This window comes from Nelumbo nucifera, chromosome 2 (assembly GCF_055504915.1).
Source record: "Nelumbo nucifera cultivar China Antique chromosome 2, China Antique-T2T, whole genome shotgun sequence".
Taxonomy (NCBI): Eukaryota; Viridiplantae; Streptophyta; class Magnoliopsida; order Proteales; family Nelumbonaceae; genus Nelumbo; species Nelumbo nucifera.
In genome coordinates this window covers 66,098,924-66,125,059 of record NC_142650.1, presented here as the reverse complement: position 1 = coordinate 66,125,059, position 26,136 = coordinate 66,098,924, and the positions used below count along the sequence as shown (strand labels likewise).

Here is a 26,136-nt window from a genome sequence, read left to right as displayed (position 1 = left end):
TTTTTTGCTATCTTTTATGGAAAACAAAAGCACTTTATGCAATGAATATTTAACCAATCTAGAAAACTCTGAAAAGTCATCTGAACATCCTGATTTTTTGTTGTACCGCCGTTACCAATTTCCTTTAGAGCCCACACTGAATATAATATTTGCATTATGAGGCCCAGTTTAACTATCCATGTTCTGTGGTCTCAGGTAGGAGTGATCATTTCAGCCCGATATGGAAATTCTGGTCTTGGGCTTGGGTTTTATATTCAGGTCTGGTTTAGGTCTGGGCTTACATCAAGCCCGTAAATTTTAGGGTCGGGTTTAGGCTTAATACTTCAAGGTTGGTCCGGGCCTGGCCCACATATATTTAAACTTACATATTTTATGTATAATGTATACATGTTATTTTACATTATATTATATATTTTATATATAAATATTATAACATGACATATATAATTTATATTATATGTAATATTTTATATTATATAATGTATAAAATAAGTTTATATGCATATTATGTCATTTAATATATAGATATGTAATGTTTTATATATGAGTGGCATTGGCCCGGAATCCGGCTTGAGCCCGCGTAGACTTGAGCTAGAGCTTATGTTTCAGATCCGGAACCCCAGGCCGGGCCTAAGCTATAGCCCTTATCATTAGTGCAAAGCCCGGCCCGGCCAATGATCACCCCTAGTCCCAAGCCCAAACTCCGTAATTGTTATCGGCCATCAGGGTTCAGTTAGATCAACTAGGCGAAGAAATTAACAATTCAAAATTGAGGAGGGCCTAAGGGGTTCTACCACGGAGATCAGATCTGCTCCTCACACCTGGCGCCTCACACACACATCCTATTATCATTATCATGCATTGGGAACATCTCCCGTACTTATTAGTTATTATTCATGGGAGATGTTCCCAATGCATGGTGGATGTGCCTGTGAGGCACCCATTTGTGAGGAACAGATCCCGTCACTCTACTGCGTAATGTCTTCTATGCCAACACGTATGGAACCTTCTTTGGTTTGAAGGAAAAGTAGGAAAAGTAAGGGAAAGGTAGGAAAACCTATACAAGTTTTGTAAAGGTTTTCCTACTTTTTTCCTTCGTACCAAACACAGCCTTAAATTTCCTCTCTCTCTCTACAAGCCCAGGAAGCCCTTTAACATGTATCAAGGAAAAGAATGACCATTAAATGGAGCTTACTATGGCCCTCCTATTCCCCATTAAATGGAGCTTACTAGGCGCCCATGTTGTGTGCTTAGCACTTTCATGAAATTGATGATCGCAATTGGTGTAGTTTTGGGAGAGGTTCTCCTGGGAGAGTCTTCCTCGTTTCTATCAAGGCCATAAGAACACAACCTAACATCTCTCTCAACTTTAATGAATCTTCGGTGGTAATCCTAGATGGATCAGATGTCATGTCTTTGAACGCTGAGAAGAGTACTGGGTTTTTCTATATCGATATTAAGATCTACTCTCGTATTAGGTTTAAGATTGGATCAATCAAGACCAGGCGCTTCAAGCCAGAGATTGAGTGTAAATTGAGGATTCCTCTTTCTTCCAATGGCACCTCAGCTGGAGAGTTTCAGAGCACCCAATGCGACGTCGACTTCTGATCACCGAACATATCCTCCTGGGCCTTCGTCTTCTGATCACTGAACACATCGAAATTCTTGATGTGTTTGATAGAACATAATGAAATATATATGTTTTCCAGTAGAGTTTCCTTGTTAATTATTTATCTCTGGCTTACTGAGCATTAGTGGAAGAAAAAAAAGAAATGGATAGAGATTAACGAATTCTTAGGGTGGTTTAGGGGGTGTTTTATAGTGTGGATGGAAAATTGGTGGGGAAGGACTAGTCCACAATTATGGACTATGGTATGGTGTCGATTGATCCCTACCATAGGGTGTGGTGTGGATAAATTGTGTGGATTAGATTAGTCCACACTCATAGTGGTATTCTAGGCGTGGTGTGGATCAATCCACACCACACTTTTTGATTCCATGTATCTCATATACATTTATAATGATCTACACCAACACTTTAAAAGAAGACACAGAAATGGAATTGTTCTGGTCATCGGTTTCCAGGTTGACGGTCCGACCGTCCAATTCAAACGGACGGTCCATTCTAACAAACAAATTAAAAAAATAAAAAATAATTAAAAATAAAAAAATGATAAAAAACCATTGAACGGGTTGACGGTTTAACCGCCCAAATCAACAGGTTGTTGACTTTTTCAATGGTTTTTGGCCAAAAATCGGGTTTGGGGTAAAATGGAACCACTTGCCTGGACGGTTCCTGGGCTAAATGGTCCAACCGTCTGGGTCAACGGGCGGTTCGAAAACCTTGATCTACACAGTTAATCATAAATATCTAATTTTTGCATTTTATATGATAAATATATTAAAAAATGCATCAATTATTTAACGTTAACCAATAAATATTAATTTTTTTTATAAAAACAATAGTAAAATAATTAAAATTTAAAAAAATATATTTTAAATATAATGTTCTTGATAAAACATTAAAATTTTAAAAAATTAAAAATTAAGTAAAATAATTAATATTTTATTAACAAAAATATTAAAATGTAAAACAGACAATAGGGTACATTTTAGGGAAAGTGTGAAGTAGGGGATCAAAAATCAAGTGTGGATGGTCCCTAACCACGAGATTTTACCATGGATGAAACCTGTCCATGCTATATTAGAGTGCAGACAGGACCAGTCCCATCCATATCCAGCTGAACGTGACCAAATCCCATGAACGGTCCACGAGATTAACGTGATTCCAAACACCGCCTTAGTTTTCTTGCAATGTTATTCCCTTTTGATATAGTTTTTGGACGTGATGTCAATTCCTTGACCACTGGCTAGGTGATAAGGTTCATTTGCAAGGTGTCAACTAACTAGTTGATAAGGTCTCTTGCTGGGGTATGGGTTTGGGTGATGGACTATCCCGTTATGTAGCGCCGGAGCTTTAAAAAAAAAAATAGTTGTTGGGCTGGATGAGGCTAACTATCAACCCATGCTCATTCCTTTAACATTCTGGCTTCTTGTTGTTGACCAGCTCTGAAGCTGAGCTCAATCCCAGCGATTTCTATTCCAACAAGCCCAGTTTCAGAATTTTATTGATAATTATCTTTCTTGAAGATCAATGGCACCAAATGAAAATTTATCATTCTCAGTAGGTTAGAGTCATGCTTCTTTGTACGTACAATTTCTTGAAAGCCATTTGAGATGCTAATAAATTCAGGAACAAGAAAAAAAATAAAGGGAAGTAGAGAAACAGGAAGAAAAATGCTAAATATACACAAGAGCATATACAAAGATTTATCTGGTTTGGCTGAGTCTAGATCTGTTCCTCACAATGCGTCCTAGCCACACATCGGGAACATCTCCCATATTTTCTATCGTTATTTTTGGGGAGATGTTTCCAATGCATAGTAGGACGGGGTTGTGAGGTCGGTGTGAGGTGTACTCTTTGAGGAGAAAATCCCGATTTGGTTTGGCTTATAATCTATATTCACAGGTGTCAGTAGAGAATAAATCCACTATTAACAGAGATGTCATTTACAGCATTTACAATTATCTCGCCAAAACCCCAGTTTCAAATACACACAAAATTCCATCTCTTTGTATCTCACACATTGATGCAGTACAGGAGAAGGCCAATAAGTTCTATGCAAGTTGGGACCATTCCAAGACACACAAGAAGCATGAATGATGTTATTGATCTAACTGAGTAATCAATTAACGAGTTAGCGCTAACACAAAACTTCTATCCTAGTTTGAAATTACCAAGCTAATGTCAGCATAAGACTTCTATTCTACTTCAAAGTTACCAAGTTAGCATTAGGTCATGATTTCCTAATTTTTGCTCAATTAAAACTTTATTTTTAAAGAGTTTTAGTAGGATTCTATTATGGAGTGTTTTCATAGATTAGGAAACTTTCGTGTATGAGCCATAAGGGTGTAAGTCTATATAAAGACTATCTAGGACAAAGCTATGACAATTTTGATGTTGATTTTCTCTTAATTATTTAGTGAAGAGTTTTTCTTCCTATTTATTCGGCTTTTGCTCTTTTCTTTAAAATTTCTCTTAACATGGTTTGTTTCCGTACTATGTCATTTGGTATTAGAGCTTAAGTTTGATCATTCTTTGGATTATGGCTCCTAAGAAGAAACAAGTGGCTCACATCATGGAGCAGGAACTCAACAACAAAACACAAGAAGAGGTGGCGGAGCTGAGAAGACAAGTCGAGACACTTGCTCAAGAGTTGAAATCGCTACACTCCCGTTCGGAAATAGGGGACAACAACTCTGATGCAAGTATCTCCATGCAGTCATTTTTTATCATCAAGGCAAGCAACCAAGATGTCTGTAGTTGCGGGTAGTGACCAAAGATGGTGGGTAGCAGATCTAAAGTTTGAGATCCCAAAATTCCATAGAGGTATGATCCTAGAAGAATTCATGGATTGGCTATTCGTGGTGGAAGAAGTCATTGAATTCAAGGAGGTTTTGGAAAATAAGATTGTGTCCTTAATAACCCCTCAATTTAAAGGGTGAGCGGCAACACGGTAGTATCAATTGAAAGTTATGTGCTAGAAAAGAGGCAAGGAAAAGATTAAGATATAGGAGAAAATCAAAGCATAGATGAGGTCAGAATTTATACCCCATAATTATATTCGTTTACTTTATCAAGAATTACAAAATCTAAGGCAAGAAACTGATATAGTAGATGAATATACAAAGAAGTTTCATCTATTAGTGGCTTAGAATGAGTTGGTTAAAACTGAAAACCAATTGGTGGCTAGGTATAAAGGTGGGCTAAGACCAAATATTCGGGATGTGTTAGACCTATTTGACTGCTATGTTTCTATGGCATACCAACATGCTCTGACCATAGAAAGATAAAGCAACCGACCTAACCAATTGGGCCGAACCCAAATGAATGTGGCCAAACCACCCCCACGTAGTAATCCCACTCCACCCCTAAATTCAACCACTTAGTTGTAGTGTCATGGGCTGAACCAAAACCAAGATCATGGACCTAATCAAAATTAGGTTGGTTCCCCTGGGCTGAAGTGTTTTAAGTGTACTGAACCAGGCCATAAATTTGTTGATTGCTCAAGGGGTGACAAAAGAAAATGGACGATATTTGTAGAAGATGAGAGTAAACATCAAATAGAAGCATTTGACTATTCAACCCCACTTGTATTTGACTCTTTTAATGAAGAAACCTTAGGGGGAGAATTAATGTATGGGGCTATGGAAAAGGCCTTGGTGATGTAGCGATCATTTCTAACTCTTGGGGATGAATTGTTGGATTGGCCAAGGAATAATGTCTTCCACATCACATGCACTATGGGTGGGAAGGTAGCAAGCCTTGTAATTGATAGTGGGAGTTGTGAAAATGTTATAGCAGTAGTAGTCGTTCGCAAGCTGAACCTAAAAACTCAACAACACCCTCACCTCTATAAGCTTGCATAGCTGAAAAGAAAGAATGAGATCTTAGTCATACAACAGTGTCTAGTAAGCTTTTCTATTCATAGTAATTATAGTGATCATGTGTGGTGTGATGTATGCATAGATGCTTTCCATTTGCTACTTGGGCGCTCGTGGCAATTTAATCGCCACGTAGTGAATGACGGGAGAAAGAACACCTACTCTTTTGAGTTTAAAGGGAAAAGGCTGACCTTATGTCTTTCACAAGAGACTATACCTAAACCGAAACCCGGGGAGGGTTATAGTCTCTTTGCCATGATTGAATTCACAAATGCCTTAAAAGAGACAATTGTTGTGTATGCTTTAATTGACAAGGGGCTTGAGCTAAAAGGTATGGAGATTCTAGAAGTGGTGAGACATTTGCTTGATGAATTGTGTTTCCCGAGGACTTGCTTCTATAATTACCACCATTAAGCGATATCCAACATTGCATAGATTTAACACCGAATGGTAGTCTCCCCAACAAGGCCCATTATAGAATGAACTCCATTGAACATGAGGAGTTACAAAAACAATTAGATGAACTGATTATTAAGGGGTTCATATGGAATAGTATAAGCCCATGCACAGTTCCTGCTTTGTTAGTGCCAAAGGATGGCACTTGGAGGATGTGCGTTGACAGTCGGGCAATTAATAAGATAACCATCAAATACTGATTTCCAATTCCATGCTTGGACATGTTGGATCAACTTTTTGGGGCCAAGGTATTCACTAAGTTGGACTTGGAGTCATGTTACCATCAAATTAAAATTCGTCCTGGTGATGAGTGGAAGGCAGCGTTCAAAATATGGGATGGTTTGTATGAATGGCTAGTGATGCCATTCAGTTTGTCTAAAGCACCAAGCACTTTCATGAGAGTCATGAACCAGGTTCTCAAACCTTTTATCGGTAAAAGTGTTGTGGTATACTTTGATGATATCTTCATATTTAACACTAATATGAGCTTTCATTTGTTGCATTTTCAAGATATACTTATTACTTTGCGCAGGAGTAACTTTATGCAACTATGAAGAAGTGTATCATTACCATAGATCGAGTCTTATTTGTTGTGTACGCCATCTCAAGGGAAGGAGTTTCTATGGATCCAGAGAAGGTTTGTGCCAATGTTGAGTGGCTCACTCCCAAATACTAAAGCACAAAATTTCTATGGTCTTGTTAGCATTTACCAACGATTCATTAGCAACTTCAACACTGTTATGGCACCATACACAAATTGTATGAAGACCAATACCAATTTTGTGTTCACCACTAAAGCCGAAAGGGCCTTCATTGAGATTAAGGCACAATTGACAACTGCACCTGTGCTAGCCCTTCCCAACTTCGAACAACCCTTTGACGTTGATTGTGATATCTTTAAGGTTGGAATCAATGTTGTTCTCAGCCAAGGTGGTTGGCCCATAGCCTATTATAGTGAGAAATTAAATGGATCACGCCTCAACTACTAAACTTATGATGTAGAATTTTATGCTATGGTACAAGCGCTCTAGTGTTGGCGACATTATCTCATCTCTAAAGAATTCATCGTATACTCAGATCATGAAGCACTTAAGCATATTGGGGGCCAACATAAATTGAATGCAAGACATGCTAAATGTGTAGCATACTTCTAAGAATATTCGTTTATGCTGAAACACAAGTCGGGTGTGCACAATCAAGTTGTAGTGCGCTCAGGTGAAGGAAGGCCATGTTATCCATGTTCTGAGCATAGGTACCAAGGTTTGATACTTTCCGTGAATTATTTCACTGACCCTTATTTTGCTAGTATCATGGAGGATGTGCAAGTAGGTAGTAGGACGGACTTTGTTGTATATGATGGCTTCCTATTCAAGGGAACACACCTATGTATACCTAATTGCTCATGGCAGCTGAAAATTGTCAAAGAGCTTCACAATAAAGGACATTTTGGGTAAGACAAAACAATTTAATTCGTTTCAACAAGTTACTATTAGCCCAAGATGATGAGAGACATCACGAGGTTTGTAGAATATTGTCACATATGCCATGCTTCTAGGAGACAATAATCAATACTAGATTATACATGCCCCTCCAAGTTCCTAAAGGACATTAAGTAGATATATCCATGGATTTTGTTCTCAGGTTTCCACGTAACCAGCGATAAGTAGATTCTATAATGATAATCATAGATCATTTTTCAAAAATTGTTCACTTCATGGCATGTAAGAAGACAATGGATGTGTCACTTATTGCTAGTTTATTCTTCAAGGAGATTGTCAAACTCCATGGCTTACCATCTTCGATAACTTCAAATAGAGACTTCAAGTTCATAACACACTTTTGGAGAAGTCTTTAGAGGCTCATGGGTACCTCATTACAATTCCGTAGTTCATATCATCCCTAAATGATGGCCAAACAGAAGTAGTCAATAGGAGTTTGGGAAATGTTTTGAGAACCCTTGTAGGTAGGTAGTCATGATCGACAGTGGCATCTCTTATTAACACAAGCCAAATTCACCTACAATAGGTCAAAAAATAGGAGCACGAGATACAACCCATTTGACATAGTATATGGGGCCAATACCTGTAGCATCCTTGATCTTGCTACTAGTATTTGGCCATGCCCAATTCATGACGAGGCTGATAATTGATTTTTTGATCAATTAGAACTTTCTTTTTGATGAGTTTTAGTAGGATTCTGTTATGGGGTGTTTTTATGGATTATAAAACTTTCTTGTAGGAGCCATAATGGTGTAAGTCTATATAAAAGATAGATAGGACAAAGTTATGACAGTTTTGATGTTGATTTTCTCTTAATTATTCAGTGAAGAGTTGTTCTTCTTGTTTAGTCGGCTTTTGTTCTTTTCTTTGAAATTTCTTATAATGTGGTTTGTTTCCATACTGCCCCACACATCCACCCATACAAGGTTATGAGAAACCACAAATCAGGTTGAAGATTAGATTCAGTCCTCACAAAACCATGTTCACACCATCCTCACAATCACTTGCAACGTGTATTAAGATTATCTCCGTACTTGTATGCTTTTATTCATGAGGAGACTGTTGCAAGTGGCTGTAACTGTGAGGGCATACAGTGTAAGTACGGTTTTGTGAGGACTGAATCCGATCTCAGAATCCTATAATTCTAGGATCTGTGAGCCCAACTTGAGATTCCAGACCACAGGCCAGTCCAGAGTCATATGAGTACAGAAGTACAGATGCCATATGATTCTCACCTGTCTATGGTTTTGGATAACTTGCGAGTTCCAAATGCAATTGACTCAACTGTGATTGTGAGTCTATAACAGAGGTAGACTCAGCTTTCACCATAGAACACTATGGAATTTTGCATGCCTTCAGATTTTTCTCAACTTTATCAGATTTATCAGGTCAAAGCATAAGGCCAATTTGTAACTGAAATCTAAGGCACCAATACAACATCCCATAACCATTAATTGACCTAGAAATTCCAATCGTTGAAAAGGAAGCCTCCATTAAAAAGAATCTTTGACACAAATAAGTATTATTGTTAATCTCTTGAAGCAAACAAGTTGTTTGGATTTAATCATTCTATATTAATAAATAAACCACCACTAAGATTCTCCCTTTTTAGTTAGCCCATCTATAAATCATTCCTTTTCTATATATCCTATTGCACACTATCACAAATTGCCTCTTACTCTTCTCTCCCTCTCTAGCTCTCTCATGGCTGAACGTCCTTGCTTCTGCGTCTTGCTCATTTTTCTTGGTGAGTTGATCTTGTTATGGAAATTCCTTCCCCCTACAGGAGTGGTCAAATACCATCTTCACAAACCCCATCTCGTGGAATTCAGTGTTTCAAAAGACAACATTCTTCGTTACAATTTCACGTTCCACATCACTTTTGAGAAACCTAACAAGCGGGTTAGTGTTTACTACGATCAGATCGAAGCTGAAACTTATTATCATGGCGTAACGTTGGGGAATGCAACCTTCGGACCTTTCTACCAAGGCGATACAGACACCGATCTCCATGCCGTTCTCCATGGCAACTCAACTGATCAACTGGGCCAGAGTTCCATAATTGAAGAGTTCAACAGGGAAGAGAAAGAAGGGACTTTGACAGTTGTTGTTAAGCTCTACATCTGGAATAGGTACAAGTTAAGATTTTACACGACGCATCAACACGAGAAGATCAACTGTAAATTTTGGTTTCATTTGAATAGAACTAGAAGCACTGCTGGGGCTTGCCTTATGAACTGATGCATGCATGAAGCGGCACTGTCGCAAATAACCCAGATCAGATTGCATTCATTTTGCATAGAAAGCCTTAATTTGTTGCATAATTAGATCTCTATTTCTATTATATTTTAAAGTGTTTGTTGCATGTAAAAGGAACATTATATCCAGAATTCTTATTATTTTCTGCAAGTAATATATCACACGATTGCATGATAGACCTTGCCCATGTTCTAACTAACAAATTCCTTGATTTATATATGGCTAACTCATCAAATCTTACCAAATACTTTTAAATTTTAATTAAGGATTGGAAGGTTGGACAAGAAATCCATCCGTTTGCTTTACCACCGAATTTTAATGTGTTTTTTTAATGAATTTATCAGGTTAGAGAATCATAAGGGCATAGATTGAAATTAGTCATTCTTTACCTTCTTCAACAAATAAAAAAATAAAAATAAAAATAAAAAGCAATTAGCCATTCTGTTCAGCTACTTCTTGTCAAAACGCGATATGAAAATCCTCCGGCTCGATCTTACTCCGAACCGTTAATAAAGTAACTGTTTGAATTTCGAAAATTGTGCTGATAAAGTGGAGTTTTACATCGATTTCGATAATCTATGTAAAACTCTGCTTTAATGAACATTTACATCGGTTTAAGACGTAAAACTCCACTCCGTCCACATACTTACACTCTTCGAGTGTAGGAGATCTGGACTCCCCAAACCTGAAGGCCTCGCCAACTTCATCTAAGGAGAGTAAACTTTCCACCTCACTATAACCTCCTTTCTTGTGTCGCAATTTCATTAACAAATGAACACGTCTTGTGTTATTCAGAATATAAACCCCACTTATATGCGTGGAGTGAGACCAAACGGTAAAACTTCTGTTAAATTAATATTTTATTTTTTTAAACTTAGATAATTAAAGTGAACAAAAAGGAGTGGGAAGTGACCTTGGATTCCAAACGATGAAACCCTTCTTCAAGGTTCAGCCATTAACAATCAGAAGAAGACCTCCGAGCTTCAGCCAAGGGTGAAAAGTCTATATGAAAGCACTCATTTGCGAGTTGGTTCCTTGAATCTTCATAGTGAAACCTTTTGAACTGTGAGATTCAATATTTCTTCTTCCGTCCTTAGTCAAGATCAAAAGCGGCATTTGGAGGTTTCATTCAAGACAAATCTGAGTTTTATTCTTGTTTCGTCAAGACTGAGTTTTCTTCTTCCATCTACGGCCAAGAGCGAGATTCAAATAAACAAGTCACAGGTGTTTTCTTCATCCCGAATTGAATCTTTCAAGATTAGCTTCAATGAGGGTTTCATCGTTTGGAGTCCAGGGTCAGTTTCCACTCCTTTTTGCTCACTTTAAATCTTTTTCTTAAATTATAAAAAATAAAATATTAATTTAACAAAAGTTTTACCGTTTAATTTCACTCCACGCATGTGGGTGGGGTCCACACTCTGAACACAAGACGTGTTCATTTGTTATTGGAAGTGCACCCCCGCCCACATACTTCCAGTGCAAGAGATCCAAACTCTTGACTAAGGCTGTGTCTGATTGCAATGCAAATAAACTTGCACTGATGCAAATTTATAGCAGTGCAAATTATTTGTGTAAATTCTAACCTATTTTTGTTTCAAATTTTAGCGTATTTAATTTGTTTGATTGCAATACAAATGGAGTGAAGTAAAACATGAAGCAAAATAAAATAAAATTAAACAAAATATTGCATTTTTTTTTCATTTGCACTCCCATGCATTTGTACTAGTGCAAATAAAATCGCACTACAGCCAAACACAGCCTAAGGTTCGAATGCGGCTTCTCCTCTTGGGTTAAGCAAGATAGTTTACTTTCAGTTGGTTGCTTGCCTCTTTGTTTGAAACTACATTAGCTCAAGTTGTTGGGTGTAAGACCAACAACAAGGTCTGGAATACCTTAGAACACTTGTACTTCCCCAAAGGTACTGCAAGTATTGTTGTTAACTTGAGAAGAAACGAGCTCAGTGCTCTTTACAAGAATGAATCCTCAATCACAGATTACTTGCAACAAGCTAAGATTTATTCTATTCTACTAGCAGCAATTGCGAACCACTCACTAACTCCCAATTGATTCATCATGTGTTACATGGCTTGGGCACGGATTTCCTTTGTTACGGTAGTCACCACACGTACTAATGAATCATCCTTCTCTTCTTTACAAGGTATGTTGCTCACCTTTGAGGGTCGTCTACTTTAGAACTGTTCTTCATTTATAGATATCTCTCCTTCTACTAATGTTGCTTCTAAGCCTTCCAAATACAGTAAGAACCCATGCTAGATCTATGGTGGTAAGAATCATTCTGCCAACTATTGCAGGAAATTGCTCTCTCTCCTTACAAAATTTGTGGAACTCTAAGAGCAATAAAATCCTACTTTTACTACTTGAACTTGAGTGCAAAACCGATTGATGCTTGGCTATTGATTTGTGTAAAATGCAAATCCACTTTGAGTGTGATTGTTAGTATAATCGGTTACCTAGTATTTGAGATTTCAACAAACTCCTATACTGTTGTAACCGAATACATTTATCTCTTGTATTTATCCTGTCTTTTGTTTGTATTTATCTCTGTTTTATCCTATTTATCTTGTTACTCTGTTCTTATCTGTACGTATACAACATGTATAAATATTGTACAGAACATTGAATGAAATACATCAGAGAATTCTTCTCTCTATTTCTTTCATGGTATCAGAGCAAAAGAACGCATGAATACTCTTCACCGAAAACCATGTTGACCTCCAACACTTCCAGTTAAACCCGTATTACTCAAAATACTCTATCCATACCTAAACTTGTGAATCTTTGAACCAATGTGACTCAACTTATCTCTGTTAAGCTTGATCGTCACAACTATCTTTTGTGGCGCCTTCAAATGCTCCCTATACTTGATGGACATCAACTAATGTGTTATGTTGATGGATCTCTCAAGTGTCCTGCTCAGTTCATCACTTCCCCCTCTAGCACTACAGGAGACCAAATTGAGAACCTAGCTTACAAAGCTTGGCGTCCCAAGACCAACTTCTACTAAGTTGGACCCTATCCTCTCTCATAAAACATGTACTCTCTCAGATAGTAGGATGCACTACTTCTCATCAGGTATGGTCTTTACTAGAAACCACTTATGCACCAAAATCAAAGGCTTGTATCATGCAACTATATTTTGAGTTAAATGCTCTAAAGAAAGGATGCTTGTCCATGAGCGATTATCTATTTAAAATAAAGAATATTGTTGACGCACTCTCAACAACAGGAGAACCCTTGTCTGACTCTGATCTTGTTTATCAGACTATAAAAGGTTTGCCATCTGAATAAGAAAGTTTTACTACAACAGTACTCACCCGATCACATGGTATTTTTTATGGCATTCTGCACAACCTACTTTTACAACATGATCTTAAACTTGAGCGAACGAAGAAGATTCAAGAACTTGAAGTTTCAGCCAACATGGCACACAAATACAAAGGAAATCGGCCCAACAACTCCAACACTCCAGTTGAAAGGTCTGAAAAAGAACAGAACCAAAAATCCAACTCAAATCCAAATCGTAGATACAAAGGTAGTCCTTGCCAAATCTGCAAACAACCCAATCACTCTACTCTTACATGTCTCAACAGGTATGATGCATCTATCAAATATACCCCCAAACGAGCACTTGTTTACAACACTGAAGCTTTTTAAACTCCATCGAATCAACACTCATTTGCTGATCTCTGTTGGTACCCTAATTCTAGAGCGACACACCATATCACCTGATGTAGCACAATCCGGTCACTTCTGGCTGGTGTTCGCGTGGCTCCTGCGAGGTACCTGAAACGAGAGGAAAGAGGAAGAACTCTCGGGGGGTTTCCCGGCGGGAACGCTTCGATGCTTAAGTTAGTACTGTGTGCAAGAAGCTGAAGGAAAACGAAAGCTAAGAGTGCAGGTTGCGCTAATGGTTCCAGATACCTTGTTCCTTGAGAATAAGCTCCTTATAACCAAATTTCGTTGCTTCAGGCCCTCTGACTTCTGACAGGGCAGGTATAACCGCCACTGTCAGTCTGCCACAGCTGTTACAGGCAGGGCTGAGGTGGCACGTGCAGGGTACATGTCTGTCAGGTGTGGGACGCCTTTCTAAAGGTGGCAGGCGCGACGAGGGGACATGCCTTCTGTCCGCAGGTTTGTCGGGTACGGCGGTCGGGCAGGAAGCCCTCCTATGGTATACCGAACTGTTCTCCTGCGAATTACCCTGAGCTGGGCTGTCCTTTGAGTGACGGGCTGCCTGTAGCCGATTATGCCGAGCTAGCCGACCCGAGGTCTTTGTACCTCAGGGCATCCGAAGAAGAATCGGTGCGTTCTTGCTTGGGAATGACCCGAGGCCCATTGGGAGGAGCTCGGGTCTCAAAAGGGGTCAGGGTGCCCCGAACTCGGGACCCCCCGAAGTGCCTTAACCCCGGGGAGGAGGTGTAGGCAAGGCGGCTTTCGGCGAGTAGTTTACCTGCCGAGTTGCCGTGCTGAAATCGACAGGACTTTCCCTTCGAGTTGTGATCACGTCCGTTGCGCTGTCATGCTGAGTCACTGTTTGAGCAAGGTCACGCCCACGTGTACCCGAGCTACGAGGTCCGGCCAAATCACCCTCCATCAATTGCCCCCCACTCCCTGCGTTGGCGACGCTGACCCAGCACGGGGAGGCCATGACATGGCGGGTGGATTTGGCGTCGGTATTTATGCTGTGTTGTCGCGCGTTCCGTCCAGCTATACCGGTCTAGCACCCGGCTCGATCGAAAAAGAGATTCAAGTCGCGTCTAGATTACGCGCGGATTTCACGCGACTTGGACTTCACGGACGTCAAAAATGCGCTAAATCGTTTTCGCCTCGAAGAACCCACGGTCGCGGCTATAAATAGGGGGTCCCTTGGCCATTTTCTTCGCCACAAAGCTTTCGTCGTTAGCGTTTGAGCTCGTGCCAGGGGTCTCCTAGCTCAGGTCCTCCAATTCGTTCTGTTCTTCCAGTCCGGTTGCGGTTCTTTGGTGAGTCCTCCCGAGCTTTCTTTTCCCTTCTAGTTCGTTTCTTTCTTTTAGTTTGGTATGTCGTCTAGTGTAGACAGTCTCATCGACAAGCCCAAGGTAGGTACCTCGGCTCGGGATATCCACTCTGCTGCCCAGCCGTCCGAAGTACAGGTGGCTTCGGGTCATCTGGCATCCACCTCCCACCGAGGTCGGGAACCAGATCAGTTCGGGCCTTCCATAATGACCTCGGAGAGGCTTCAGGACCTCATGCAGAGGTTCCTCCTCCCTAGCGAGTACTCATATAGTCTACCCACCGGCAACATCCCATGGGAGCACGGTCCCAACAAGATCGTGATCTTCAGGGAGCAACTGATAGCTGGGCTCAGACTTCCACTTCACCCTTTGATTGTTGAGGTGTTGGTACACCTCCATAGATTTAGATGTTCTTAGTACAATTTTGGCTTTAAAGAAGAGTGCTTCGGGCGCTCTCCCTGGGCATAGGCGGTCCTACTACCTATCCCCCCACCCGGGTTTCAAACTCATGCACAAGCTCCCGAGCAAAGTCCCAGCTTGGAAGCAGGACTACTTCGTAGTCCGGAGCAGTACGGGGTGGCCCTTCCCCACCGATTGGAGGATAGCAGTTCAAGACCCTGGTGTCATCCTGGACGGGAAGACCAAGAAGGAGCTCCAGTCATTGGCTCAGCTCGGGTTGCATTATAAAGACTTCACTTCTGAGGAGAAGCTCATCCGAGCAGGCTTGAGTCCGGGTAGGTTTTCCCCACTTCAGCTTTCTGCTCATATATTTGCTTCAGGTTGCTGACGTCGTGTTTCACCATAGGTCCCATGGAGGTGGAAAAAATAAACAACCAGAAGCTCTTCCACCAGATGAAGAGGAAGAAACGCGTGGCAAAGAAGGCGCGCATTGGGTCCCCGCAATCTTCAGCCAAGCCTCGACTTCCGTAGACTTCTGCCCTGGGGCCCGAGGTGGCAGTCGCGCCCGTCATCGACTTGGAAGAGGGGGCTATGCCTAAGGGGCCCGAGGTGATGGTGGAACCTACCTTTAAGCCCACCGAGCCTGCTACCGAGCCCACCAGACTTGCTAGAGAAAGCGTTGCCGAGACCAACGCTACTGCTGTCGAGGCTCATCCTGCCGAAGCTGCTGCCGAGGTCTCCGAGAGCTCTACTAACGATGTGGAGATGACGGCTTCCAGCTCGGAGGGTCAGGGGAGCCAAACCGTCCTAAACCCCAAGTGTAGCCTCAAGAAGAGTAAGCTGGCTGCATACTCGGGGGAGGTCATCAAGTGGGCCGAACTCACTCCTGGTCAGCTCGGCGCCCGAGCCTTGACCCTCCAATCAGATCGACATCTAAGGCGGGCTCTGGAGGCTAAGAAATCGTCTCGCGCAACCCATACTGAGTTGAGGGCAGCTCGTTGTTAGGTTCACCGCTTGGAGAGCGACGCCTCGGCTCAAAGGAGTTTCATCGAGGTGTTAATGTCAGAGAAGGGGGAGCTGGCTCGAGATAAAGACAAGTTGAGGGCCGAAGTGAATGGTCTCAAGGTCGGTCAGGAGGCCTTAGGGCTCGAGGTGAGCAGCTTCAAGGCTGAGCGGGATGCTCTGAGGCTCGAGGTACAAGGCCTCAAGGAGGTGAAGGGAAAACTGGAGCATGAAGTGGGGTACCTCCAGGAGGACGTAAGGGAGAAGACTGCAATCTTCGAAGGTGCTCTCGAGGAGGCCAAGACCCAGGCCGTCATTTACTACGTCAACTCTTCGGGATTCGACGATGTGAAGACGGAGGCCTACTGTAAGGGCTTCAAGCTCAGCCGGTGGCTGATCAGGCACCTCTACCCCGAGCTGGACACGAGCGCCCTTACTACTTCGCGGATTACTGACGACATCGTGCGTTAGTCAAAAGATGACCCCGATTCCGAGGATGAAGGTCCCGAAGATGGAGCAGAGGATGCCGGTCCAGACACTGTCCCCGAGGGGGTCCCTGATAGAAGCGGCGAGCCCCCGAAGTAGTTTGCTCTTGTAACTTAGTCTTTTTCCTTTCTAAACTGTGAATGTACATATCCTGAGCCTTTGAGCTCGGGTAAAAATTCTTGTACCTGAACTCTCTTTTTAATGAAACATAGTTTCTTTCGAGTATCTCTTAGTACAAAAACCCTTCCAAGTGTGAGTGGACACCGAGCTGGTTTATTTAATGTATAGGTTACCCGAGCTGCGTAAGAGCAGCAGGGGTGTAGACGCCGTAGGGTTCATACCCGAGCTGTCTTTCCCTTAAGGGTTAGAGATAACCAGGTTTCGTCAGTTTGGTGTTTCGTGGCCGTTTAGGCTTCGGGAGGGATTCGTAGTCCGTTCCTGAATTTCCCCATGCTGGAGTGGCACTTGGCCTTTCCTTGCGCACTCTTTATTTTTGCTAAGGCGATCTCAACACCCAAGCTATTAGAGCTGCGCACCCGAAGTGAGTGACAAAGTAGGGTACATGCCCGACCTGTCTGTACTTGAGCTAAGTTGACATCGGCTGTCCTTAACGAGTTTGACTCGTTGCATGCCAGGGCGGGCTATTCGTTACAAGGTTCGTGCCCGAACCGCCTGCACTTTGGGCATTGTAAGTACTTAGTTCATGCTGATGAGGCCACTAAGTCCTGTACGCTGTCGAGGTCTTTTCATTAGCTCGGCGTTCTAGCCCTTAGGCTGGAGGAGTTGGCTCGTGGCCCACTCTCGGGGTCTGCTCATGCCATAGAGGTGGTTGGGTCCTGTTGTGCCAGGGTCATGTTAGCTCGGTGTTCTGGCCCTTTGGCTTAGGGAGTGGCTCGTGGCCTACTCGATTCTTACAGATAATATTGCCTTAGGTTGACAATATTCCATGCTCGAGGTACTTGTTTCCCTTCGAGGGTCTCGAGCTCGTATGTTCCTTCCCCGAGCACTCGTTTCCCTCGGTAAGGATCTTCTCAGTTGAACCCGAGCTTGCCAACGCCGGGCTCAAGTACCATAACTTTACGAAGGGCCAGGTCGCCAACGCGGAGGTTTCGCTTCTTGACCCTGGCGTTATAGTACCGAGCTACTCTCTGCTGGTAGGCTGCAGTCCTAATGTACGCGAGGTCCCTTACTTTGTCAAGTAGATCGAGGTTGGTACGTAGCTCATCTTCGTTTGTCTGATCACTGTATGTTTCTAGCCACAACGTAGGTACTTCGATCTCTGCGAGGATCACTGCTTCGGTGCCGTAGGTGAGATTGAATGGTGTTTCTCCCGTGGCGGTCTTCTCCGTGGTCCGGTAGGCCCATAGGACACTAGGTAGTTCATCTTCCCACAATCCCTTAGCTCGGTCTAGCCGTGCCTTTAGTCCGCGGAGGATGGCTTTGTTCGTGACTTCTGCCTAACAGTTTGCTTTAGGGTGCACGACTGAAGTAAAATTCTGTTGGATCCCCATGTCTCGGCACCAGTCTTGAAATTTGATGTCCTCGAACTGCTTGTCGTTGTCGGAGATCAATACCCGAGGTAGTCCGAAGCGGCACACGATATTCTTCCAAAAGAAGTTTTGGACATTTCAGGTTGTGATCGTCACAAGGGGTTCAGCTTCTACCCACTTGGTAAAATAGTCCACTGCTACTACTAAGAACTTCCTTCCACCCGTTGCTGGCGGGAATGACCCGAGTAGATTGATGCCCCACTGCGCAAAGGGCCACGGGCTGGTGAGATACTTGAGGTCGGCAGCGGGTTGGTGGTGAATATTGGCATGTCTCTGGCATTTGTCACATTTTCTTACGAGCTCAATAGCGTCTGCCTTCATTGTTGGCCAATAATACCCTTGTCGGAGTGCCTTTTGGGTAAGGGCCCTGCCCCCCAAGTGCTCACTGCACAGACCCTCATGGGGGTCACGGAGTACAAGCTTGGCTTCGGTAGGTTGCAAGCAACGCAAGTAGGGGAGCGTGTAAGATCTCCGGCATAGTTGTTCGTCTATCATGACATATTTGGCTGCCTGGCGCTGCACCCTTCTAGCTGCATTGCGGTCTGCAGGGAGGGTCCCGTGTAGCAAGAAGCTCGTGAGCGGGTCAATCCAGCTCATCTGTGCTTGAACGACGGGAGCAACCTCCTCTGCCCCCCTGAGAATGCTAGGCCGAGGCAGGTCCTCTATGTACACGGTTCTCATGGTGATGTCGCTGGTGCTGGCTAACCTGGACAGGGCGTCGGCCTCAGCGTTCGCTGACCTAAGGATTTGTCTGATAAAGTGTGACCGGAAGTTGAGCAGGGCCTTTCTGACTTTGGCTAAATAAGCAATCATGGTTGGCTCGCGAGCTTCGTACTCGCCGGTGACCTGGTTGACCACAAGTTGGGAGTCGCTGCAGATAACGATGTGCTTGGCTTTTACTTCTCTGCCTAGAGCTAGACCAGCTATCAATGCCTCGTACTCCGCTTCATTGTTAGATGCTGCGAACTCGAAGCGTAGCGCGTACTCTAGTTTCGTGTCACTTGGGCCGTGCAGAACTATTCCGGCTCCGCTGCTCTATTGGTTCGAGGAGCCATCCACGTGAAGGATCCAGGGCTCCTCATCACAGCTCGGGCTTGGCCGAACTAGGAGAGATGCCACACTAGTTGCTACCTCACGGGGCTCGGACTCGACCAGCCTGGGAGCTTCGGGCTCACCCGAGTTGGGGGCCTCGTGCTCAACCGGCCTGGGGGCTTCAGAGTTGAATGTGCACTCGACGATGAAATCTGCTAAGGCTTGGGCCTTAATGGCAGTTCACGGCTTGTACTGGAGATCGTACTCGTTGAGCTCAACGGCCCACTTCGTCAACCAACCAGAGACCTCGGTCTTAAGTAAGACTTGCCTTAGAGGTTTGTCGGTGAGAACAATAACAGTGTGAGCCTGGAAGTACGGGTGGAGCTTCCGACCTGCAATTACCAGTGCGTACGCTAGCTTTTCTATCTCCGGGTATCTCGTCTCTGCTCCCTGCAATACTTTACTAACATAATAGATGGGTCGTTGGACCCGATCTGCTTCCTTTATTAATACCGAACTGACCACTTCGTCGCTCACCGAGAGGTACAGTTCTAAAATATTGCCCTCCTTAGGCCGGGTTAAGATTGACACACTAGCGAGGTATTTCTTGAGCTCGTCAAACGTGAGCTGACAGTCTTGGGTCCACTCAAACCCTTTGCTCTTGATTGCCTTAAAGAATGGCAAACAGCGGTCCGCCGATTTGGACATAAAGCGGCTCAGGGCGGCTATGCGGCCATTCAACCTCTGAACCTCCTTCAACTTACGGGGTGGTCTCATGTCTAAGATGGCCTTAACCTTATCCGGGTTGGCTTCAATGCCGTGCCGGTTAACAATGTATCCTAGGAACTTACCCGAGGTCACACCGAACACACACTTGTTTAGGTTCAATCTCATATTAAACTTACGCAAAATTTCAAAAACATAATGCAAGTCTTGTATTAATTCATGTGAGAATTGAGTTTTGACGACCATGTCGTCTACATAGCATTCTACTTTTCTGCCAATTAATGACGCAAACAATTTATTTACTAGCCTTTCAAAGGTTGCCCCTACGTTTTTCAAACAGAAGGGCATAACCTTGTAATAGTACAGGCCAAATTCCGTGATGAAGGCAGTCTTTTCTTTGTCTTCCGAGTCCATCTTGAATTGGTTATAGCCCGAATAGGCGTCCAAGAAACTTAGCAACTCATGCCCTGAGGTCGCGTCCACCAAATGGTTGATTATGGGGAGCGGGAAGCAGTCTTTCGGGCAAGCCCGGTTCAGGTCGGTGTAGTCGACGCACATACGCCACTTGCCATTGGCCTTCTTTACCAGGATGGGGATGGCTACCCAGCTCGGGTAGTGGACTTCTCTTACGAAGTCCGCTGCGAGGAGCTTCTCGACTTCCTCGTTGACCGCTTTCCACCGTTCCGGGGCTAGGTTGCGTTTCTTCTATCTAACGGGCCTAACTACAGGATCAGCATTCAGCTTGTGAGTTATGAGTTCGGGGTTTATACCGAGCATCTCTGCCGCGGACCATGCAAAAATATCTAAATTTTGAAGTAAAAAGCTTACCAGTTCGGATCGTAGGGGCTCCTGGATGGAAGCGCCGATCTGAAGCATCCGAGCTGGGTCTGATGCTAAGGTCGGGACCGCGACTATTTCTTCCGTAGGTGCGGCTCGCTTTTCGCCTTACTCCGTGGGTCATTCCGGTTCGAGGTCATCGGCCACCTTGGTTTTCCCCTTCAGGGCGGCAACGTAGCACTTGCGGGACTCGAGTTGGTCGCCCCGCGCTATTCCCACACCGAAGTTTGTTGGGAACTTCATAGCCAAGTGGTAAGTGGAGACCACCGCCCATAGGACATGGGTGATCGGTGGACCTATTATGGCATTGTAGGGGGAGGGGGTCGCTACCACCAGGAAGTTGTGTTCGAATCTGACCACACAAGGCCATGTGTCGATCTCTATAGGTACTGTTACTTTCCCAAGGGGGCGGACTTCCTCTCCGCTGAAGCCCACTAAAGGGGTGTCCATAGGCTTCAGGTCGCTTCTCTGCAACTGAAGCTGGTCGAACGCAACTTTGAAAAGGATGTCGACTGAGCTGCCTGAGTCCACGAGTACGCGCCTGACCTCGAAGTCGTTGATTCTTAGCTTTATTACGAGTGCATCATCATGGGGTAGTGGACCCCTCGCGCATCATCTTCTGTGAAGAAAATTGGGTCTCCCGTCTTTGGCCGCTTTGGGGGGTTCTGCCCTTCCCGGGTGGCCTCACGAACTAACGTCCGAGCTGCTGCTGAAGTGCAACCCGCAACGATCGAACCTCCCACTATCATGTGGATGGTCCCCCGAACTGGCCTCTCCTCTGGAGGCTGCCTCTACGGTTGTTTGGCCGGCTTGCTGCTGGACTCGGGAGCATCTTTACCATGCTCCCCTTGCCAACATGTTCTATTACCATTGTTAATATTATTTTGTACAAAGTTTCTCAAATATCCACGACGGATGAGCTCCTCTATCTCGTCGCGGAGGTTTTTACAACTCTCGGTACTGTGACCATGATCTTTGTGAAAACTGCAATACAAACTCTTGTTTCTTTCATTGGGATTTCCCCTCAGATGGGGTGGCCACTTCACGTACGGGGCGTCCTTGATCGCCATCAGGATTTCGGCCCGCTTTGTGTTCAGTGGGGTGTAATCAGCTCAGTCCGCTACAGGAGCTCGGAACAATTGACCCGGCTTTGCCCCCCGAATTGTTTCCTTTTTTTTTTTTTGAGTGTCCCCTTGACTGGAAGGCTCTCCTTCTCTCTTTCTTTTTTCGGGTGCGCCCTCACCCTTCTGGTTGATCTCTTCTTCGGTGGCTATGAACTTGTCCGCAAGCTTCAGAAACTCAGTTATGGTCGCGGGTTGGTTGACGACCATGTGCCATTTGAACTCTTTGTGCGTCATGCCCTTCTTGGCTGCTGCAAGGTGTACGGCGGGGTCCAGGTGCGGTATCTGCATACAAGCGTCGTTGAACCGCTTGATATAGCTCTGGATGGACTCTCCCTCTCTTTGCGCTATGTTGAAGAGGCTTTCTTCAGTTTGCGGGCACCGAGCTTACCTCTTCTTTGCCCATGAGCTTAGGCAAATCGCGGGTGACAGATCGGCGAGCTCGGCGGTGACGCCTCTGCTTCTTGGTGGGCTTGGCGTTCGTGCTGCTCACCTCTACGTTGTCCGGAATGGTTTGCGCATGGAGTAGCCTGGTCTACTGGTGATGGCTGTGGACAGAGGGGTCCTGTTTGGAGTCTATTGCCAGGATCTCGAACCGGTTTTCAAGGACCGGGGTTCCAAACTTCGACTGTCGAGGTGACGAAGACCTATCGAGCCAAGGTCCTCCCGACCTGTCCACCTGCGGCGAGATTGGGGTAGCCGGATTCTCCCGTCTGCTGTGGGGCAGGCCTAATTTTTTGGGAGATTTTGGGGGGCCTCTCCTTGGCCGGAGGGGTGCTCGCTCTGGCTGCGAGTCTTGCCTTGCTGCGAGGCTGGGCGCTGAGGCGGGAGCTGAAGCTGAGGTTGGGGCAGTTGGGGGAATTGCTGCTGATACTGATACTGGGAGACCTGGTGCAGTACGTGCTGTTGGTAGAGCTGAAGTTGTTGGAACTGTTGCATTTGAGCCTGCATGGCCCTCATGCACTGCATCAAGCCCTCCAGCTAGTTCAGGCTGGCCGCTGGGGGCACGACCGAAGGTTCTGTGAACGTCGTTCCGACTGTAGCAGGGAGTGGGGCGATGACATGTGCCATTGTGAGGGGCATGTTCAAGCTGGGGATTCCGTCCGCTGAGAGGGGGACAGTGAACTGCCCGATACAGATAGTAGGAATTTGGGGTCGTTCCCTGGAGTTATCCATTTCCCAGCTTCGTCCGACGTTGCTAGAGGAAGCCATGAGCGTTGGATTGTTTCAAGGAGGGAAAAAATTTGAAAGAGTTTGGAGAGAAAGGCCTTTTGAAGCATTTCCCACAGACAGCTCCAAATGATGTAGCACAATCCGGTCACTCCTGGCTGGTGCTCGCGTGGCTCCTGAGAGGTACCTGAAACGAGAGGAAAGAAGAAGAACTCCCGGGGGGTATCCCAGCGGGAACGCTCCGATGCTTAAATTAGTATTGTGTGCAAGAAGCTGAAGGAAAATGAAAGCTAAGAGTGCAGGTTGCGCTAATGGTTCCAGATACCTTGTTCCTTGAGAATAAGTTCCTTATAACTGAATTCCGTTGCTTCAGACCCTCTGACTTCTGACAGGGCAGGTATAACCGCCACTGTCAATCTGCCACAGCCGTTACAGGCAGAGCTGAGGTGGCACGCGCGGGGCCGTCGTGCAGGGTGCGTGTCTGTCAGGTGTGGGACGCCTTTCTAAAGGTGGCAGGCGCGGCTAGGGGACATGCCTGCTGTCCACAGGTTTGTCAGGTACAACGGTCGGACAGGAAGCCCTCCTATGGTATACCGAACTGTTCTCCTGCGAATTACCCTGAGCTGGGCTGTCCTTTGAGTGACGGGCTGCCTATAGCTGGTTATGCCAAGCTATCCGACCCGAGGTCTTTGTGCCTCGGGGCGTCCGAAGATGAATCGGTGCGTTCTTGCTTGGGAATGACCTGAGGCCCATTGGGAGGAGCTCGGGTCTCAAAAGGGGTTAGGGTACCCCAAACTCGGGACCCCCCGAAGTGCCTTAACCCCGGGGAGGAGGTGCGGGCAAGGCAGCTTTCGGCAAGTAGTTTACTTGTCGAGTTGTCGTGCTGAACTCGGCGGGACTTTCCCTCCGAGTTGTGCTCACGCCCGTTGCGCTGTCATGTTGAGTCACTGTTTGAGCAAGGTCACGCCCACGTGTATCCGAGCTACGAGGTCGGGCCAAATCATCATCCATCATCACCAATGACCTGCACAATCTTAAACTTCACTCAGAGTACATGGGTCTAGATCAACTAAAAATTGGCAATGGCACAGGTTTGAAAATTAATCATATTGGTACTTCATCTATTCCAAATTCTAATAGGAATCTAGTTCTCAAAGATACTCTTCATGTTCCGGATATCACTAAGAACCTCTTATATGTTGCACGGTTCCCCACTGATAATGATGTTTTCTTTGAATTTCATCCCTCTAATTGCTATGTGAAGGATCGGAAATCAAGGAAAACTCTATTGGAAGGAACCACTGACCATGGACTTTACAAACTTCATCTCCCAAAAGACAATATCAGTCATGTTGCACATTTCAGTGAAAGAGTAGAACTGAATACTTTGTATCGACATTTAGGGCATCTGGCAATCAGAACAGTAAAGCAAGTCGTATCTGAGAATAAGCTTCTTGTGGCTTCCAATAAAGATTTATCATTCTGTTCAGCATGTTAGTTAGGCAAGAGTTACTGTTTACCTTTTCTCCCTAGCACTTTCAAGGCAGTAGAACCATTGGAATTCCTATACTTTGATCTATGGGGACCAGCCCCTGTGATGTCTCGACATGGTTTCAATTACTATATCAGTTTTGTCGATACCTTTAGTAAATTCAATTGGATTTTTCCTTTTGCTCATAAGAATGATGTTGCTTCTACATTTATAATATTTAAAAATCAAGTTGAAAATATGTTGAAAAGAAAAAATCAAAATCCTACAAACTGATAGGCGTACTGAGTACAAGCCACTTAAGCCTTTCTTTGAATGACATGGTATTATTCACAGAGCCTCTTATCCGCACACGCCTCAACAAAATGGGTTAGCATAGCGTAAACACTGGCATATAGTTGAATTTGGGCTCACACTCATGGCCAGAGCATCTATGCCTCCTCTATGGTATGATGCATTTCACACTACTGTTTTCCTCATCAATTGGCTGCCCACCAAGGTATTGAATCATAAAATGCCATGAGAATATCTCTTTCACAAGAAGCCACTTAAGCATTTCTTTGAATGACATGGTATTATTCACAAAACCTCTTGTCCGCACATGCCTCAACAAAATGGTTCAGCATAGCATAAACATTGGCATATAATTGAATTTGGGCTCACACTCATGGCCAGAGCCTCTATGCCTCCTTCTCTGTGGTATGATGCATTCCACACTGTTGTTTTCCTCATCAATCGGTTGCCCACCAAGGTATTGAATCATAAAACACCATGAGAATATCTCTTTCACAAGAAGCCTGACTATATAACACTTCGTGCGTTTGGCTATGAGTGCTTTCCTTATATATAAGGCCCTATAATGTTCACAAACTTAATTATCGTAGCCTCTCATGTGTATTCATCAGGTATTGTGACAAATCCAAGGGATTTAGATGCCTACATATACCTTCTAGTAAGGTTTACATCTCCCACTATGTGGTATTCAATGAACTCAATTTTCATTATTGTTCATCCCCACAAAATCTGCCACCTCAGCCCTCTACTCTACCATCAATGCCCATTGGACCACCTTCCATCATTTCAGCTCCCTTGCCACTATCACAACCTCCCCCACCACCATTGTCACTTCCCTTCATCTCCCCATATACCCTCTCAGCTATTATCCACACCAGCACCGATCTCATCATCTTCACAGTCTTTGCCCCATTTCACATCTTCACCTCCACAATGAACTCGTCCTTTATCTGATATTCTTCATGATGCTCGCTTCCTCCCTTCCACAACTGTAACACCTCACCAGCCACCTCCATCTCCCAATCCACTTGAACCCAGCCACCCTACTGATATTCCTCTTCCCGTAAGCTCCCCCTACTTCATCGTACCCATGCCATGATCACTAGATCACGTGATGGGATACTTAAACCCCGCTTATTCCTTGCCTCCTCTTACTCTCTGCCCCTACCTCCATTGAACCCAAAACCATAACCCAAGCCCTGCATCATCCTCATTAGCAGACTGCGATGCAAGAAGAAATGGCTGCCCTCACTACTAACAACACTTGGACCCTCTGTTTTCCACCTTCCAATGCAA

At 44.4% G+C, this 26,136-nt stretch overlaps 1 protein-coding gene across 1 annotated transcript; it reads left to right on the top strand.

Moving 5' to 3' along the window:
* The first annotated feature begins 9,164 nt into the window (after nt 1-9,164).
* Nucleotides 9,165-15,664, top strand: LOC104601498 (NDR1/HIN1-like protein 10). The gene is made up of 2 exons (XM_010264854.1): nt 9,165-9,592; nt 15,514-15,664. The coding sequence occupies exons 1-2, from the start codon at nt 9,165-9,167 to the stop codon at nt 15,662-15,664; spliced, it is 579 nt and encodes a 192-aa protein (XP_010263156.1).
* The last annotated feature ends 10,472 nt before the right edge of the window (nt 15,665-26,136 follow it).